The sequence below is a fragment of the Tachyglossus aculeatus genome, chromosome 3 (genome assembly GCF_015852505.1).
Source record: "Tachyglossus aculeatus isolate mTacAcu1 chromosome 3, mTacAcu1.pri, whole genome shotgun sequence".
Classification (NCBI taxonomy): Eukaryota; Metazoa; Chordata; class Mammalia; order Monotremata; family Tachyglossidae; genus Tachyglossus; species Tachyglossus aculeatus.
Genome location: NC_052068.1, coordinates 22148131 through 22168789, shown reverse-complemented (window position 1 = coordinate 22168789; position 20659 = coordinate 22148131). Strand labels below are relative to the sequence as shown.

At 47.2% G+C, this 20659-nt stretch overlaps 1 protein-coding gene across 1 annotated transcript in view; it reads right to left on the bottom strand.

Annotated features, from left to right (window-relative positions):
• Positions 1-401: 401 nt before the first annotated feature.
• The window catches only part of R3HCC1L (R3H domain and coiled-coil containing 1 like), an 86070-nt gene continuing 65812 nt past the window's right edge, over positions 402-20659 (bottom strand). Inside the window, exons 5-7 of the mRNA XM_038743944.1 lie at positions 19613-19708; positions 18715-18855; positions 402-2140 (exon numbers count right to left, since the gene is read on the bottom strand). Of these exons, the coding sequence (XP_038599872.1) occupies positions 2073-2140; positions 18715-18855; positions 19613-19708 (305 nt within the window). The 3' untranslated portion in view covers positions 402-2072. The remainder of the gene's footprint in view (positions 2141-18714; positions 18856-19612; positions 19709-20659) is intronic.

Genomic DNA, 20659 nt, shown 5'->3' with positions numbered 1-20659 from the left:
GTGAATAATCACAATAATAATCATAATAATGGTATTTGTTAAGCGCTTACTATGTGCCAAACACTGCATTAAGCGCTGGGGTGGATACAAACAAATTGGGTTGGACACAGTCCCTTATCCCATGTGGGGCTCACAGTCTCAATCCCATTTTACAGATGAGGTAAGGAGGCATATGACTGTGGTATTTCTTAAGCGCTTACTATGTGCCAGGCACTGTACTAAGCGCTGGGGGGGGGGATTAGGAAGTAGGGTTGGACACAGTCCCTGTCCCACATGGGGCTCACAGTCTCAACCCCCATATACAGACGAGGTAACTGAGGCACAGAGAAGTGAAGTAACTTGCCCAAGAAAGCAGACAAGCGGCAGAGTCTGGATTAGAACCCAGTTCCTTCTGACTCCGACCCATGCTCTATCCTCAATGCCATGCTGTTTTTCTCGGCCGCAGTGGGCACAGGGTCCTGACCGATCACGTGTCCAGCCGGGATCCCAACCACGGCTGCGGTGACAGCGAGGGACGAGGGCAGGAGCGGGTGACGCTGGTCGACCCGTCGTTCGGCTATGGAGGTGGTTAGCCAAGATGGGGCACCGAGGCTAACCGGCAGATATACACAGGGGGTCCTGAGACTTGGCGGCCAGGAAACAGGGTTCAGGCAAGTGGGTACCACCTTGCGGGTAACGCTGAGGCCTGCCTTCACTGGCCTTTCCTAAGGAGGGTTATTAATCTCTCTGATCACGAGCTCCGAGTCGCAAGGAAGTGAGACGCTTGGCCTGGCCGAGAGCCCGAGACAACCCGTTCTTGCCACCTCAGCACCCTAATGCCCTGGCACCACGACTTCTCTCCATTTGGCGGGACGCTCCAAAAGCACTGAGAAGGCAATTTTGAGATTGGTAGGGTCTCGGTTGAAGTCTTTGATTTGTTCTCTGTCCTTTAGGAAATCTCCTTGCACTGCCCAGAGCTGTTTATTTTACCCTGGCTGCTCTTGGTCTTAATGGATTGTCGGCAGTGGCCTGCCAAGCGCTGCTGGCACAGGCTGAGATGATTACACCAAGAACATCCTGCGTGCCAGACATTTCCTGAGGGCTGACAGATGAGAGGGTGATGGGTGGGGAGGGGAGGGCAAGGGGTGGCAAGTAAGTCACTGATGTCACAGGTGGGCCATGGTACCAATACCCCACAGTAGCAGAGGCCATGCTCGGGGGCCTCTGGGAGGGTGATAGCTCAGGTCAAAGCGGGGAGACGTGAGAGCACCAGGCTGTTGTGACGAAGTCCAGAAGTAGGTCGCTGCCGTGGATGACGACAGAAATGAAGCCAACGGGTCCCAGAGCTACACGTGCTAGAAAGCAGGCTTTAATGTTGCTCTCTCCCGTTACGTCAGTGTTGACATCCGGATCCCGGGAAGCCGTCCTCATCAATGCCGGAACGGCCCCCCGGCTGTATCGGGCCAGAGGCGCCGCGGGCTCCCAGATCAGCGGCCACTCGAGATAGATTTTGTCCCTCGGACCGGCCGGCAAGCCAGAAAGCGCGGCACTTGGTGTTGGGCACGGCTCAACTGTTGGGCCGGGTGGCCTGGGCAGCTCGTTGGCACCATGGCTCTGGCTCCATCCGTCGGCTTTTCCAGCGATCCCATCCTTGCTGTGGGGAGGTGCCGGGGACTGGCTCGGAACTGTGGGTCGCAAACCCCTCTCCTTCTCTCCAGGTCCTCTGGAGGTCTGTGGATCTGCAAATTCCCGATGCTTCCGGCTGAGAGTGATGGTGCTTACTTAACCAGCCAGGGTCCCTGCTCAAGCCCGGGCCCTCTCTGACCCCAGGGGTCTTTAGAGAGGGATAAGCTTCCCAGGCTTCCTCTCGGCTCCCGAAGCCCGATTAATTCCAAGCTGCCAAAATGCACCAACTGGGTCTGAGAAGCCGAGGGACTATTGTGGAAGTCCGCCTGGCTCTCTGAACCCAGACTGGTAAACATTCACCTGCACACGCTCCAAGCGCACAAAGCTCAGGATGGGCCCTCTTGCTTGAAGACTCTCAGGATGGGGTTGTGCGAGTTCAGGGAACTGCCCCTTCCTCCGGGTGAGTCTCAGTCGGCGGCCGGGTCCCGGCCTTCCCACATGGCCTCCCGTTGCTTGGCCTCCAGTCGCTTTCTCTCTGCAAAGATGGGCAACATTAAGGAGATTCCGCACTTCCAACCCACTGGGCCCAATCGGCACCTGTCCTCTCAACCCAAACCGAGCAGCACCGTGGCTTAGTTTTTTTTTTTTTTATAATGGCATTTATTAAGAACTTACTATGTGCAGAGCACTGTTCTAAGCGCTGGGGAATTTACAAGGTGATCAGGTTGTCCCAAGTGGGGCTCACAGTCTTCATCCCCATTTTACAGATGAGGGAACTGAGGCCCAGAGATGTTAAGTGACTTGCCCGAAGTCACACAGTTGACAAGTGGTGGAGCCGGGATTTGAACCCATGACCTCTGACTCCAAAGCCTGTGCTTAGTTGAAAGAATACACCTGGGAGTCAGAGGACCTGGGTTCTAATCCTGGCTCCGCCACATTCATTCATTCAATCGTATTTATTGAGCGCTTACTGTGTGCAGAGCACTGTACTAAGCGCTTGGGAAGTACAAGTTGGCAACATATAGAGACGGTCCCTACCCAACAGTGGGCTCACAGTCTAGAAGACTGTCTAGAAGACATGCCGGCTGTGTGACCTGGGGCAAACCACTTCGCTTCTCTGTGCCTCCGTTACCTCATCGGTAAAATGGGAATTCAATACTTATTCTCCTTCCTACTTAGATTGTGGGCCTTGTATCTCACCTGATTATCTCATCTTCCCCAGAACTTAGAATAGTGCTTGACATTTACTCATTCATTCAATCGTATTTACTGAGAGCTTACTGTGTGTAAAGTACTGTACTAAACGCTTGGGAGAGTACAATATAACAATAAACATATTTCCTCCCACAACAAGATTACACATAGCAATCACTTAACATATACTGTTATTATTAATGTTGTTATTAAACAACAGACCGGCAAGGCCCAGGAAAACTCCGGGAAGCTTTCCCGACTTTCCCTGACCTCATCCCCTTTGACTACAAAGGGTTTCTAGCGGGACACCTCCCTTTGGTCTTAGTGGTCAACCCTAATGTCCCGAAAGAGAAATCCTAAGATTTGAGACAGCTAGAAAAGGTTCTTCCCAAAGCTGAGATCAAAATCTACCCCTTGTTTAGTTGAGAAGCACCTTCCACCAGTTCTGTTCAGTGGGGCTCCCTTCTTGCCCCTCCATGCCCAAGCCACTGGCATTCAAAATGCCTTACATTCTTCAGCTCCCCTCTCAGAAGGAGCTGTGTTTGAAAAAAAGAACACGTTTAGGCACTCTTCCCACTGCTCCAGGCTCAATGAGAACAAATATAGAACCATCAGGACCAAGTCTTCCCTTCCTATTACTGCAAAAACCGAGACATATTTCTGAAGCCAAGCAACCAGAGCTGTTGAGTGCTCTCAGATCAACCAAGAAGGCAGGGAGTTCTGAAAGGACACATCCCTCAGATAGAGGCAGGCAGTCCGACGAAATGGAGATAATAATAATGGCATTTATTAAGCGCTTACTATGTGCAAAGCACTGTTCTACAAGTTACAAGGTGATCAGGTTATCCCACGGGGGGCTCACAGTCTTCATCCCCATTTTACAGATGAGGGAACTGAGGCACAGAGAAGTTAAGCGACTTGCCCAAAGTCACACAGCTGACAATTGGCGGAGCCGGGATTTGAACCCATGACCTCTGACTCCAAAGCCCGACAGGTGTTTGCTAAGACGAGCACTGAAAATACTCCTACTGTAGAGGGAGCTTTATGCTCCATTTTTATTCATTCAATTCATTCATTCAGTCTTATTTATTGAGCGCTTACCGTGTGCACAGCACTGTACTATGCACTTGGGAAGTGCAAGTCGGCAACATATAGAGACAGTCCCTACCCAACAACGGGCTCACGGTCTAGAAGGGGGAGACAGGCAACAAAACAAAGCATGTGGACGGGTGTCAAGTCATTAGAAGAATATTTTAATATTTTTCACTTACTAAGGGAACAGAAGTGGGCATCCCTCCCCAGGCCAAGAGCTGGGAGCCAGTCATTGGGAGAGAGCCTCCTGACAACTTGTGATTGGGCTAGCGATGAAGTTTTTCATGTGCAATAAACATCCTTTTTTTCTTCTCCCCACAATTTTCCAATTTCCCACGTTCATATCGCTTGGCATATTCAATCAATCAATCAATCAATCAATCGTATTTATTGAGTGCTTACTTTGTGCAGAGCACTGTACTAAGCGCTTGGGAAGTACAAGTTGGCAACATATAGAGACAGTCCCTACCCAACAGTGGGCTCACAGTCTAAGAGGGGGAGACAGAGAACAAAACCAAACATACTAACAAAATAAAATAAATAGAATAGATATGTACAGGTAAAATAAATAAATAAATAAATAGAGTAATAAATATGTACAAACATATATACATATATACAGGTGCTGTGGGGAAGGGAAGGAGGTAAGATGGGGGAGATGGAGAGGGGGACGAGGGGGAGAGGAAGGAAGGGGTTCAGTCTGGGAAGGCCTCCTGGAGGAGGTGAGCTCTCAGCAGGGCCTTGAAGGGAGGAAGAGAGCGAGCTTGGCGGATGGGCAGAGGGAGGCCATTCCAGGCCCGGGGGAGGACGTGGGCCGGGGGTCGATGGAGGGACAGGCGAGAACGAGGTACAGTGAGGAGATTAGCATTATTCATCACACATTATGTAAGCACTGGATTGCGAAAGGAGCAAAGAGCCCAACTGTTTCATGCGGGCACAAAGGTACGGCAGTTCCTGCCACTGAGGTGGACATTCAAAGATTTTCGGTCCAGGGCCACAACCTGAAGCTCAAACTTTGGCCAGCCTGCTGCTGGCTACAAGGAAACAGAAGAAGCGTGCCCTAGTGGAAGCCAAATGGGCCTTGGAGGCAAGGGACCTGGGTTCTAATCAGAGCTCTGCCGCTTACCTGCTTTACGACCTTGGGTGAGTCACTTAATCAATCAATCAATGACATTTACTGGATGTTTTCTGTGCGGAGAGCACTGTCCTAAGCACTTGGGAGAGTTCAATACATAAGAGTTCACAGATTCGTTGGAGAAGCAGCGTGGCTTAGTGGAAAGAGCCCGGGCTTGGGAGTCAGAGGTCGTGGGTTCTAATCCCGGCTCCGCCACTTGTCAGCTGTGTGACTTTGGGCAACTCACTTGACTGCACAGTCCTTCTAGACTGTGAGCCCACTGTTGGGTAGGGACTGTCTCTATATGTTGCCACCTTGTACTTCCCAAGCACTTAGTACAGTGCTCTGCACACAGTAAGTGCTCAATAAATACGATTGATTGATTGATTGATTCTCTGGGCCTCAGTTACCTCATCTGTAAAACAGGGATGAAGCCTGTGAGCCCTATATGGGACACCCTGATTACCTTGTATCTACCCCAGCGCTTACAGCAGTGCTTTGCCCATAGTAAGCGCTTAACAAATGCCATTATTATTATTCATTTCCTGCCCACAAGAGGTTTACCATCTCTAGGGGAGACAGACATTAAAATAAATTACAGACAGGGGAAATGGCAGAGTTTAAGGATACTTATGGAAGTGCTGTGAAGCTGAGGTATCAAAGTGCTTAAGGGGTACGTAGCCAAGTACATGGGTGACACAGAGGGGAGGGAGAGAAGAGGAAATGAGGGCTTAGTCAGGGAAGGCCTCTTGGAGATGTGATTTTTTAAAAAAGGGTTTTGAGGGTGGGGAGAGCGGTGGACTTTCAGATATGAAGGGGGATGGAGTTCCAGGACCAGTGGAGGATGTGGGTATTGGGTTGCCAGCGGGTGAGGTGAGACTGAGGTAGAGAGAGCAGGTTGGTGTTAGAGGAGTGAAGTGTGAAGATTGAGTTATAGTAGATCAGAGAGAAGTGTGATGATTGGGTTGAAGTGGGAAATCAGTGAGTGCCTTAAAGCCTATTGTTCAGAGTGCCTGCTTGATGTGGAGGTGGATGGGTGCCCATTCGAGGTTTTTGGAGGAGTGGGGAGATGTGGACTGAACGGTTTTTCAGAAAAGTAGTCTGGATGGCAGAGTGGAACAAGGACTGGAGAGGGGAGAGAGGGGAGGCAGGGAGGTCAGTGAGGAGACTGATGAAACAGAGGTAATCACGGTGGAATACGCTAAGAGACTGGATCAGCATGGCAGCAGTTTGGATGGAGAGGGAAGGGAGGATTCTAGAGCTGTTGTGAAGGTAACGACTTCTCAGTCCTTCAATTTCCTCATCTGTGAAATATGGATTAAATGCCTGCTCTCCTTCCTTGTTAGCCTGGGAGCCCCATGAAGGATGGGGATTGTGTCCAACCTATCTGGTGTCTACCCCAGAGCTTAGTACAAGGCTTGACACATAGTAAGCGCTTAACAAATACCAGAGTTCTTCTTAATGCCGTTATTCTTCAACAATTTAGCACAACCCGTAACCTCAGGGAAAAACAACTCTAGGGCATAGCCTCCTGATAACAGGATGTGCCCCTGAACCCTCTACAGGTAGGCAGTCGAGGGCTTTGGTCCCCAACAAGGTTGCCATTCTGGGCAACTGACCAGTCCTCTAGCAGGCTCACCCTGAAAAGGCACTGCTAAAAAACCAGCCGCCTTGGCTAAACCAGGCTCACCAGTATGAGTTAGCCTTGAGGTACACAGGGGATAACTGTGTACATTTCATAGGTTAGAATTTTCACACATAATAACAATAACAATTGCAGTATTTGTTAGGCTTAGAACAGTGCTTTGCACGTAGTAAGCGTTTAATAAATGCCATCATTATTATTATTATTATTATTATTATTATTATTATTAGGCACTTATTATGTGCCAGGCACTATACTAAGCACTGGGGAAAATACAAGCAAACTGGGCTGGACGCAGTCCCTGTCTCCCATGGGGCTCAGTCATAACCCCCATTTTACAGAAGAGGTAACTGAGGATTAGAGAAGTGAAGTGACTTGCCCAAAGTCACACAGCGGACAAGCAACAGGGATAGGATTAGAAGGCCGTGCTCTATCCACTATGCCATGCTGCTTCTCAACATGCTCTTACCAAAGACAAATCTCTCTCCATCGAGAGCCTCAGCTTTACAAGTGAAGAAGAGCTCCATATATAATTTCAGCACCTAAGGAGGAGTAATACCAAGCAGGCCTAGAGACCAAAGCCGTAATGAGTCCTATTTCCAGCTATGTCCAGACTCACTGGGGAAGAGACATGTTCAATCAATCAATTGTATTTATTGAGCGCTTACTGTGTGCAGAGCACTGTACTAAGCGCTTGGGAAGTACAAGTTGGCAACATATAGAGACAGTCCCTGCCCAACAGTGGGCTCACAGTCTAGAAGGGTCACCTTCTCTAGCCTTCAGTGTTCCAACACGAAGGATGGGGATAACAAGGTTTCCTATCTAACTTCCTAAGGAAGGCCGGCACATCCTGTTCACAGAGGGAAGGCCCCTTGAGTGGGAGGATCAATGGAGGGGGGGCATCCACCACTCCGGGGCAACAATTCTGGGGGTGCGGGAGGTGGGTCCCATCTCACACTCGGCAGCCTCCACATCCTGCTGGGAGATCGGTTCAAAAAACGGTACCGGGAGCTCCAGGGAATGGATATGTGCACTCAGGCCCAGGCCTAAGACAGAGGTCTGCCCTAGGAAACACTGGAAATAATAATAATAGCAATAATAATAATAATTATTATTATTATAATTGTGCCAGGCACTGTATTGAGCTCTGGGGTGGCCACCGCTTTTGGGCAAGTCACTTAACTTCTCTGTGCCTCAGTTACCTCATCCATAAAATGGGGATTAAGATTGTGAGCCCCACATGGGACAACCTGATCACCTTGCACCCTCCCCAGCACTTAGAACAGTGCTTTGCACACAGCGCTTAACAAATACCAAAATTATTATTATTACTGTTATTCAAGCAAATTGGGTTGGACATGATGCCTGTTCCACCTGGGGCTCACAGTCTCAATGTTTATTTTACAGACGAGCTGAGGTACAGAGAAGTGAAGTGACTTGCCTAAGGCCACACAGCAGAGAAGCAGCGGAGCCGGGATTAGAACACATGACGCCCACGCCCATGCTCTATCAACTACGCTGTGCTGCTTCTCGGGAGAATGCAGGAGGGGCAGTCAGAACCCCTGAGCTGGGTGAAAAGCGGCATTAAATACCATTAGGAGAGACCCAATAGGCTGCCTGAGGGCCCAGGGTCAGATTATGCTAGCCCAGGGGGTTGTAAAAATTTCACGCTTGTGAAGGAGACTGCAATCCGTGAATAGAAGAAACTCCACAAAGCGCAATAACTGTTAACTATAAACCCTTCCGATTCTTGCACATCTCTGTAGCCAAGAGAATGAGTCCTCAACTGAATCGATCACCGCACTTTTATGGACAAGAAGGAAGGTCTGCATGATGGATCGGCACCGAGAGAAGCAGCGTGGCTCAGTGGAAAAGAGCACGGGCTTTGGAGTCAGAGGTCATGGGTTCAAATCCCGGCTCGGCCACTTAGCAGTGTGACTTTGGGCAAGTCACTTCACTTCTCTGGGCCTCAGTTTCCTCATCTGCAAAATGGGGATTAAGACTGTGAGCCCCCCGTGGGACAACATGATCACCTTGTAACCTCCCCAGGGCTTAGAACAGTGCTTTGCACATAGTAAGCGCTTAATAAATGTCATCATTATTATTATTGTTATTATTATTATTATCATTGAGCAGCAAAAGATTCATTGCTATTTGAGCTCCACCTTGTGGGGAGACCTGAATCCAGCAACGGAGGTGCAAAGGAGGAAAAAAAATCAAGCTGGTGGATGGACACGGAACAGAATTTGGAGAGAAACAACTATCTGAACACCTCCCTGCTCTTCATCTTCAGAGGCTGGCCCAGTTCAGGCTGTTTTAGTAATAATAATAATAATGATGATGGCATTTTTTAAGCTCTTACTATGTGCGAAGCACTGTTCAAAGCGCTGGGGGGATACAAGGTGATCAGGATGTCCCATGTTGGGGCTCACAGTCTTAATCTCCATTTTACAGATGAGGGAACAGAGGCACAGAGAAGTGAAATGACTTGCACGAGGTCACACAGCTGACAAGTGCCCGCTGTTGGGTAGGGACCGTCTCTATATGTTGCCAACTTGTACTTCCCAAGCTCTGCACACAGTAAGCGCACAATAATTGAATGAGTGAATTAAGTGGCAGAGCCGGGATTGGAACCTATGATCTCTTGCTCCCAAGCCCGGGCTCTTTCCACTGAGCCACGCTGCAAAGTTCTAGGCACTGCAATGTGAAGGTCTCCGAATATGGTTCAGCCAACCTGCCGATACATCATCATCATCATCATCAATCGTATTTATTGAGCGCTTACTATGTGCAGAGCACTGTACTAAGCACTTGGGAAGTACAAATTGGCAACATACAGAGACAGTCCCTACGCAACAGTGGGCTCACAGTCTAAAAGGGGGAGACAGAGAACAAAACCAAACATACTAACAAAATAAAATAAATAGGATAGATATGTACAAGTAAAATAAATAAATAAATAAATAGAGTAATAAATATGTACAAACATATATACATATATACAGGTGCTGTGGGGAAGGGAAGGCAGTAAGATGGGGGGGATGGAGAGGGGGATGAGGGGGAAGGAAGGAAGGGGCTCAGTCTGGGAGGGCCTCCTGGAGGAGGTGAGCTCTCAGCAGGGCCTTGAAGGGAGGAAGAGAGCTAGCTTGGCGGATAGGCAGAGGGAGGGCGTTCCAGGCCCGGGGGATGACGTGGGCTGGGGGTTGATGGCGGGACAGGCGAGAACGAGGTACGGTGAGGTGACACAGAATTCAAGGAGCTGATGGGGTTACGTGCCTGCCCTGATCGACCTTTCTAATCAATCAGTCAGTATTGAGTATCTACTTGGGAAGACAGCATTGACCTAAGTGTTTGGGAGACTATAATACAGTCAGCACACTAGACCTCAAGGAGCTTCCAGCCTAGCAATCAATCAATCAATCAATCGTATTTATTGAGCACTTACTGTGTGCAGAGCACTGTATTAAGCGCTTGGGAAGTACAAGTTGGCAACATATAGAGACGGTCCCTACCCAACAGTGGGCTCACAGTCGGGCGAAATCTCTCTCTGGGGGTGTGTTTCTTGCTTTTCATTTTCCTAAACATTATGGTTGGTTTAAGGAGACAAAATCTTTTGGTGAACGAGTGTCTTCCCAGAGGCCTAGGGGATTTCAGGGTGGGCTCTTGGCATTTCTTCCCTTGAGGCAGAGCCGGAGGGAGAATATAGGAGGCTGAGAGGCATGGGGACAGGGAGGAGAGATGGCTGGCTTCTCTGGGGAGTGTCTATCACATGGTAGAGCGGAGGGGGGAAGCTGCACGACCCTGAAACACTGGCTTTTATCTTCCCATCCCCCATTCTTCTCCCTGCTTGATGAGGAACAGTGTTTGCTCAATCAAACGTATTTATTGAGCGCTTACCGTGTGCAGAGCACTGGACTAAGCGCTTGGGAAGTACAAGTTGGCAACATATAGAGACGGTCCCTCCCCAACAGTGGGCTCACAGTCTAGAAGGGGGAGACAGAGAGCAAAACCAAACATATTAATAAAATAAATAGAATAAATATGTACAAGTAAAATAGAGTAATAAATTTGTATAAACATATATACACATATACAGGTGCTGTGGAGAAGGGAAGGAGGTAAGGCGGGGGGGATGGAGAGGGGGAGGAGGGGGAAGCAGGGAAGACAGACACTAAAAATAATTACAGATAATAAGTATTGGGGTATGTGAGATACATTACAAAAGTGCTAAAGGAAGTTCCGGCTCTGCCACTTACCTGATGTGTGTCACAACTTCTCTATGCCTCAGTTTCCTCAACTGCAAAATGGGGATTAAGACTGTGAGTCCCACGTAGGACAACCTGACTACCTTGACTTATTACAGAAGCAGCATAGTATAGAGGATAGAGCACAGGCCTAGGTTCTAATCCTGGCTCCGCCACTTGTTTGCTGTGTGACCTTGGGCAAGTCACTTCACTTCTTTGGGCTTCAGTTACTTCATCTGTCAAATGGGGATTAAGACTGGGAGCTCCATGTAGGACAACCTAACTTGTATAACAGTGCTTGGCACATAGTGAGCGCTTAACAAATACCATAATTATTATTTTTATTGTTATTATAAATACCAGTTTTCTCCTACTCAGACTGTGGATCCTATGTGGGACAGGGACTTTGTCTGACCTGATTAACTTGTATCTATACCAGTGCTTAGTACCATAAAAAATAAACAGAAGGTCTAGAGGAGATGAGATTTCAGAAGGGTAAAGAAGAGTTAAAGACCAAAAATAAAAGGCAAGCTTCAGGAAAAATGGCCCATAAATTAATCGAATTAAGGGTTCTAAATTGAGACAGGCATGAAATAAAGAATATACATTTTATATGCCTTGTTGGGCCTCAGTTTCCTCATCTGTGGAATGGTAATAATATTTCCCTCCCTTTCCCAGTCAAATGCTGTGCGGGGTAAAAACACAAAGGCATGAGAAAAAATTACGGTCTATATCGTCCCTTTATTTGGTGGGAAAGGAAAACTGATAATACGTGGCATCAAAAAGGCAGAAGCACTTAATGTTTTCTTAGCTCTCTTAAACAACAAAAAAACCTAATTGAAAGAAAAAGCCCAGGGCCATAAAAATTGGAAGAATGGAAAAGCAAGCAGGCAAAGGATAGAACCCGGTGAGCAAACACTCACATAATCTTGTAATATTCATATTTCCAGGCCCAGATGATTTACATTTTAAAATAATTAGCTAAAGTCATTTCTGAGCCACTACCTGTCACTTCAGAAGACTGATAGAGAACTATGGAGTTGTCTAACTAAATATTGGGAAAGCACAGATAGCCTGCCTACATCTTTAAATAAGGAATAAAGATCTGCCTGGAAAACTGAAACTTAAAAGTTTCTACCCAGCCAATAATCAATCAATCGTATTTACTGAGCGCTTCCTGTGTGCAGAGCACTGTACTAAGCGCTTGGGAAGTACAAGTTGGCAACATATAGACACAGTCCCTACCCAACAGTGGGCTCACAGTCTAAAAGTAAGAATCACAACATAAATTTGCAAACACCCTGAAAAGGTGAGAATACTGAATAATTAAGAATATATTCTACCAGATGAGTATAATATTCTAAAAGACTTCAAAGTTGGCCCCAAATCACCATTTCCAAGAAGAAAGGGGTGAGAAGGTGACTATGGAAAATAGCAGGGAATGTGACTGCTTTTCTTGGCAAGATTCTTGTGAGAATCTTCCCCAACAAGCTACTGAAGAACAACCTCAACCTTCGGTTCAAAATGCAGCCCCGTATATAGGGTATTTTCAGCATGACAGACACAAGAGAAGTGCAGAGAGAAATGCCAAGACCTCTCTACTGTATACATTGATTATACCAAAGCATTTGACTTCACCGACAGGCCACGGCTCGAGAAATTACTAAGCAAATTTGGCTGGCTGCCCAGGATAATTCACCAAGAGAATGGGGAGAAGCAGAAGCCCAGTGGAAAGAGGCCTGGGAATCAGAGGACCTGGGTTCTAATCCTGACTTTGCCAATTGGTTGTTGGGTGACCTTGGGCAAGCCAGTTTAATTTCTCTGAGCCTGTTTCCTCATCTGTGAAATGGGGATTCAATGCCTGTTCTCCCTCTTACTTAGACCCTGAGGCCCGTGTAGGACAAGAACTGTACCCGACCTAATTGACTTACATGTAATAATAATAATAATAATGATAATGAGGTATGTGTTAAGCACTTACTCTGTGCAAAGCACTGTTCTAAGCGCTGGGAGAGATACAAGGTGATCAGGTTGTCCCACGTGGGGCTCACAATCTTAATCCCCATTTTACAGAAGAGGTAACTGAGGCACAGAGAAGTTAAGTGACTTGCCCAAAGTCACACAGCTGACAAGTGGCATAGCCGGGATTAGAAACCATGACCTCTAACTCCCAAGCCCGTGCTCTTTCCACTGAGCCACGCTGCTTCTCAGCACTTTGTATATGTTGCCAACTTGTACGTCCCAAGCGCTTAGTACAGTGCTCTGCACACAGTAAGCGCTCAATAAATATGATTGAATGAATGAATGAATGTACCTCAGCACTTTGAACAATGCTTGACACAGAGTAAGCGCTTAATATGACAACAATAATAATAATAACAGATCTTTAGGCTACTCCATGACTGCATGACTGGCCAAGCCAGAGTTGAAGTTGCCCTGTCTGACCTTTTCCTCATCACTGCCAGAGAGCTATAAGGTTGTGTGGTAGGTCCCGTCTCCTTGCTCAACCTAATCTATGCTATCATGCGAGAAGATGTGAGAGAGCTGAAACTTGGAATCGGAAAAAAATTTCTGAGCCATTCTTCCAACCCAGAAGCGTACAAGCATCATCAAAAGTTTTAGAAACAGGGGCTGAGAAACTGCAATATGGAGATGACTGTGCTCTTGGAACACATTCACAAGGAGCCAAGCAAATCGGTCGCTTTGAAGATTCAGCAGGGGGCTATGGATTGGCAGTAAGTCTGGAGAAAACTGAAGTGATGTCCGGCCCACCTCTAGGAACATCCACAAATAAACAGAGATTTTCATCAGCAACCTAAAACTTAATGCTGACATCTAATTCTGCTACCCAGTTGGTGTAACTTTCAATAATGCAGAGATAGCCCAAAAGGTAGAAAACAAAATTAGATGCAAGACAGAGTGTGGGGCACTGGGGCATTAAGCTCCATGCCACTTGTCAGCTGGATGACTTTGGGCAGGTCACTTCACTTCTCTGGGCCTCAGTGACTTCGTCTGTCAAATGGGGGTGGAGACTGTGAGCCCCCCGTGGGCCAACCTGATCACCCTGTGACCTCCCCAGCGCTTGGAACAGTGCTTTGCACATAGTAAGCACCCCTCCTTCCTCTCCCCACCCCCCCCGCCTTACCTCCTTTCCCTCCCCACAGCACCTGTATATCTGTATATATGTTTGTACATATTTATTACTCTATTTATTTGCACATATTTATTCTATTTATTTTATTTTGTTAATACGTTTTGTTTTGTTGTCTGTCTCCCCCTTCTAGACTGTGGGCCCGCTGTTGGGTAGGGACTGTCTCTATATGTTCCCAACTTGTACTTCCCAAGCGCTTAGAACAGACAGTGCTCTGCACGCAGTAAGTGCTCAATAAATACGATTGAATGAATGAATACCAAGTTGAAGGTCGAAAAGGCTGTTGTGGTATCATATCTTCTATATAGCCGTGAGATGGAAATCTCTTACAAAAGTTACACGGAGCTCCTTAGTTTTACCAATGCCTCCTACAAACCCTACCCAACATCAAATGGCAGGCCAAAATTACTAACTACAAGGCCCGGGGATGGAGTCAGCTCACCAGCTCTGAAGCGATGCTCAAAAGAACACAGCTTTGCTGGAAGCGACAAGGGAGGAGAATGGATGATGGCAGAATAACCACGTGGCGACCGTGTTAAGTCTTAAAGAAGGGGGCAGGCAGGATAAATTATTTAAAAGGCATAGTAGAGCAGAGCCTCAAACAACTCGACATCACAGTGGACTGTGGGGAGATCACTAGATGAACCAGGCTGGTGGGCAGAGTCAGGAGAGATGCTGCTCTCCTTGAGAAAAGCCTTGGCAATGATCAGAATCTTAAAAGGCGAGCTGGAAAACCGAGCCTCTAAGGGTCAAACCCATCTGCAAGGAAGTGCTGGTTGTACCTTGGTCTTAGCCACACTCACATATAGTCATAGGGTCAGAGTCAACTTTGAAAAACAAAGGACAGCCATATATAATATCCTCCTCTACCAGAGGAACAGGCCTGGTAGATAGCAGGCTAAGCAAAGAAGTGATCTATCTTGACTTTTAAGGTTTTATACTGAGCTGCAATGACACAGTCATCAATAAACTGGGAAAATATGGCCTAGACTACAACACTATTGGGAGGGGGCACAGTAAACAAAATAAAGCTCAGGATAAGCATACTTATGCGAGAAAAAAACACGGAAGACAGAGAAAAATTGATCATGAGTCAGCACTAGCATCTGGTCATTTAAAAGCCAGGCATGATGAGATGCAAAAAAATAGGAACCACGAAGGTAATCGCTCATTATTCTAAGCCCTGATCATATCCATTCAAGAGGACCGTGTCCATGTCCAATTCTGGGCTCCATAATTTTAGAGGGAGGAAAAGAACTGGGAGACAGTTCAGAGAGGAGCCATAAGGATAATAATAGGGATGCAATAGGGATGCAATCCAATCCTGGTGGGACTGTCCAGAACAATCTGTGATTTTCAGATAACTGGTCTGGAAATGTGGCTACTCCAGTGTGCTGAAGCATCCTGTGGGGGGGAAAATAACCCAAATAAACTTGGGGTTGAACTGGCCTTTTGGGACTAGAAACAAGATACAGATACAGCCTAGAAACAAGATGGTCTCCTAAGTGCCCAACAGCCATCTTTTTGTCTCGTGTGTCTGAATAAGTGTAAGTTCAAAATACGATTCGGTCCAATGACTTCAATTTCTAGAAGCAGTCACTTTTTTTTTTAATCATATTTAGTAAATGCTTACTACATGGCAGGCATTGTACTAAACGCTGGGGCTGATCAGGTTATCAGGTGGACACAGTCCCTGTCCCACACAGGGTTCACAGTCTTAATCCCCATTTTACAGGTGAGGTAACTGAGGCACAGAGAAGTAAAGTGATTTGCCCAAGGCCACACAGCAGACAAGTGGCAGAGCCGGGATTAGAACCAAGGTCCTTCTGACCCCGAGGTCTGTGCTCTATTTACAAGGCCACGTTGCCACTCTGTAGTATAAGAACCCAACCCCTGCTCTCTCAGCCCTTGTTATGGCTACCAACTTAAAGATCAGCCTATGGTAGGAGAAAAATTAAGAGAACTGCATTTCTTTAGTCAGAAGAAGGCCAAGGGGTAATTTTTTTACAAAGGTCTTCCAATAAATGAAGGGCTGTTCAATGGAGAGTAACCTCTGTCTCCATGGAGAGCAGCGAGAGAAGAAATAAGCAGAGCTGATAAGTATGGGAATAGGTAGGATCATTTTTTCGTTTTCTGGGATATATGTAGCCCTGTTTGAATCGATTAATCAATGGTATTTACTGAACATTCAGTGTGCGCAGACCACTGTACTAAGCGCTTGGGAGAGTACAATTCAGAATTGGTAGACACATTCCATGCCTACAACAAGCTTACAGTCTACTTTGAAAATGGGAGATATCCTAAATGAAAGAATCTTCCAGTCCACAAGGGCATTATTTTGAGTTTATATTTCTTATTCTATTTGCTCTGGATTATAGTGTGTGTGTGTATCGAGGCCGGGGAAGGAAACAAGAGGGGTTGAGAGGCTGTGATGTCCAAGGTGAATAACCTCCTCCTCCATTCAGTTCATGTTCACAGGAGGAGGGAGAATTTGAGAATTCTGAACAAGAGAATAGCCTGGAGAATGGGAAGTAGTTGGGAAATTAAGAAGTGAGAGAACAAAAGGCGAACGAAACATGTGAGTGGAGGTTTCCTTTCTCAGAGATTCAGTCAAATGGAAGTTTTTTCCTCCAGGGTCTGGGGAGATTCTAGAATCATTATACCAAGCAAGGTTAATCTGTCTGAGATGTAAAGTTCCTAACTCTAAATAAGGAGGTTGCAGGAGGAGGAAATTTGTCTGAAACAAGACACTCTGCCAGTTGGGACATTGCTTCCCATTTCTTTTGTATATTAGCTGTAGCTAGTTCCTCCTCTGGTGCAAGAACTGCAGTTTCTGCCCCACTGAAGAATTTAAGAACAGCATCCTTTCCCATAGGGAGAACCCAGGGAGAATCCCAAATTTACAACCCGATAACTAAAAAGCCCGGAGATGCATTCACACCTGCTCAATAAGGAATGAAGCTGAAGAAAGGAATTATCTTCCAGCAAGCAGCTTTCCATACCCGTGTTCATCCCAGCAGCAGAAACTGGAATAATTTCTTGGGGCGAGAAGAAAGATTCTTTAGAACGACCAGCTCCACCAGATAGGAACGTGCCCCAGAAGGTCACTAGCATGAGGAAAAAGGGACTTTTCCTTATGCAAATCAGCCCAATTTTTAACTGCATCAACTAAACATCATTTGCACAGCCAGGTGATTAAAAATAGCACCCGGAGGGAGACCGTATGTGGAAATGCCAATGGAGAGAATGGGAATGGGGAGGTCTGCGGGTGCCCTCCGTATGGAGTAAATGCAGAATCCTACAAGGAGATGCCCGGGATGCTTTACTGGCAAAGAAACGCAATTCCCAGAGGGGAAGACATTCCGCTGCACTTATGTGAGAGAAGTTTTCTCATCAGCAAAGAGTAAACAAAGAGCTCAGAAAGGCAAGCCCCTGCTCTTCCTAACTGCCCAGATCATCAAGGCCCTTACCTCCTATCACCTTTAAACCCTCAGGGATTCTCGCCTGCCTCGGGTGCGGCGGTGGATGCGGAGGGGTTCAAACTGGCCCGCTGTAGTCATTCAGGCTTCCAAAACAGTAGGTTCTGACTCAAATTCCTGCACCCACCACGGCCCACTCTGTCACTGGTTATCTGGCCTGTGCAGCCGAAAGGCCACAGGCTGCCTGTTATCACCAAAGCAGAGTGGACAGGAGGTATTAATGGCCTTGTTAGACTGGCCATAAACAAGGAGTCCAAAACTTCTATTGGTTTAATGGAAAAATGAAGTGACTTTCCGAGAAGCGGAATGCTTGGGATAAATCGCCATCACCAAATTTCTCAGTTCGGGAGTGGGGGCCATGAGGTGGCCTGGGTCCTGAATGGGGGCAAAAATGTGAGTAGGTTCTAGACTTTATACAAGTCAACTGTCGGTAAAGGAGGAGAAAATTGCCACTCTCAACATCCACAGTATTTACTGAGTGCTTGCTACGCGCAGAGCACCGTACTAAGCACTTGGGAGAGTACATGCAACATACTTGGTAGACACGTTCCCTGCCCACAGCGAGCTTATGGTCCAGGTTCTCGGCCTCCAGGTGGCCTGGAGCCCTGGTTACTGGTGACTCAACCCCATGGGAACCTCACTGTTGCGCTGGCCTGTTCAGAGTTGCCACAGAGAAGAAAGCATCTCTCCCCAAAGCCACTAATACCCGCCCCTGATCTTTCTTTAGCTTCCCTCTCCTCTAGGGCCTGGGAAGAGCTGACCCAGCTAAGCAAGAAAGTTGTGGGCTGGGATTTGCCACAGTAATAGAAGTCCAGGCCATACCGAGGTGAATTTTCTTTCCTTTGGGGGAGAGCACTTTCAATGACTTTGGAGTCCCTTGAGGAAGCCGTCCTCTCAGCTTGAGCTAGGTCATCATTATGTTTTAAGAGACATGTTCATGTTCACAGAGGGGCCTACACACAGCATGCGGAAAGGGTACTTCAATCCCGATATGAGGGAGCAGAAATAGCTAATAAGTGCCAGGATGCCTTGCTCCTGAGGACCAGAATAAGCTCATTACCGGGGAGAGTTTTCCCAGCTCGGGTCACGTCAGAAGGGAACGTGCCACTCTCTCTTCCTCGTGAGTTCTGAAGTGAGCCCCGGGGAAGATTCCGAAAAGGACCAGTGAAGGAAGCAATGGATTCGCTCACCTCGGGCTTCCTGGAGCTTCTTGCGCTCCGCATCTCGCTCCGCTTTGGTCTGCTTACTTCGGACCCCGAGGGCGTTGACCACCAGCCTGCGGGCCAGAGCGGCGGATGTCTCGGGACGCTCCTTTGCTGGCTGGAGAAATTCTGAGAGGGAACAAAGGATCGGGAGTGGGAGACGAAAGAGGAGGCACTTTAGACTAAGTGATTTAACAAAGTAATTAATGTGCCAAATAAACGAACAAGGGCTGCATCAGCAGTAATTAATACCAGAGGAAATGGACGTGGAAAAACCGAACTGCTGAAGCTCCTTAGCTTCTTCATCTTCCATCCACTGGCCTGAGGGGCCAAGAGGAGCGGCAGGAGCATTGCCAGTAGAAGAAGGGAATACAGTCTTTCCTGCAACTGGCTTCTGCCACAATCCCACATCACGGTGTGATGGTGCCAGGGTGTACAATTCCAGCTTTTGTTGTTTTAGGGACAGAATATTTTTTTTAGTTTTAAGACCCTGTTTTATGGAGTGAGTAGCAAAACTACTTTCTCGAGGAGCAACCCTACAACTCCAGGGGGAGTGTGATTTCCGGGAAGCAGCAGGGCGTAGCAGATAGAGCACAGACTTGGGAGACAGGAGGTCATGGGTTCTAATCCTGGCTCGACCACTTGTCTGCTGTATGACCTTGGGCAAGTCACTTCACTTTCCTGGGCCTCAGTTACCTCACCTGTAAAATGGGGATAGAGACGGGGAGCCCCACATGGGACAAGGACTGTGTACGACCCAATTTGCTTGTATTCACCCCAGGGCTTAGTAATGTGCCTGGCACATGGTAAGTGCTTAACAAATACCATAGTTACTATTATTATTATTATTCTGGGGAGCAAAACCCCAGAGAGGGACTGAACTTACCAGCACAGGCTCTGGCTTTGGCCTTGGCTGCTCTCGTTGCCTGAGACAAGGGCCGGATCTTCACCATGGTATGTTTGCTGCCCAGGGCATCTCGAGCTGAAGATCAGATTTAACGTTAACAAGTGGAGACAGAGTGGCATCAAGCAGATGAAAAATTAAGGCTAGCTCTCTGGAGTTGCTTGATGGCAGCATGACTGTCCCCAGACAAGTTGAAGAGGCTCACTGTGGGAAAGGAACATGTCTACCAACTCTGCTATACTGTACTCTCCCCAGAGCTTAGTACAGTGCTCTGCACATAGTAAGCACTCCATAAATATGATTGACTGGACAGCAGGCAGATCCTAGGAAATCTCTGGTAGGAGGTAGCATGGGACCAATTCCTGGAGATGTCACAAATTCATTCAATCGTATTTATTGACCGCTTACTGTGCGCAGAGCACTGTAGTTGGGACTCAACTTTGCCCGTTCCACGAATATGTCTACCTTGGATCCTTCTACTTTACACATGTGATTAGATCCAGACCCAGACAATAGTTGCTCTTTTTTCCAGGAGCAACAGGATAAATGGAGGTGAAAATGAGGACCCTATTCTATATGACTCTCTGAGTCTTCTGCTTTATTCAGTCATATTTACTGAGCGCTTACTGTGAGCAGAGTATTGTATTAAGTGCTTGGGAATGCTTAGTACAGTACTTTGCACACAGTAAGTGCTTAATAAACACTCTTACTATTACTACTACCACCATTCCCAGTGATCAGTAACATACTAGCTTCCAAAGGATTATAGGAAGGCAGTCACAAATCTAAGTTGATTTACCTGCACTAGCTTAGGCAGTTCTTTCCCCACCTTCTTCATCTTCACCCAACTCTCGTTGTCCTGGAAGGAATTCAGTCAAAATCCTTCACCCAAAAAGCCCCGCAATTGGCCCACTGCCCCGACAAAAAGTCCAAAAGAGCAGGGAGAAGAGGGAAGGAGCCAAGCAGTAGAGAAAAGGGCAGGCAGGAACTAAGCAGGGGAGATGCAAGTGTCAAGAAAGAGTAAGGGGA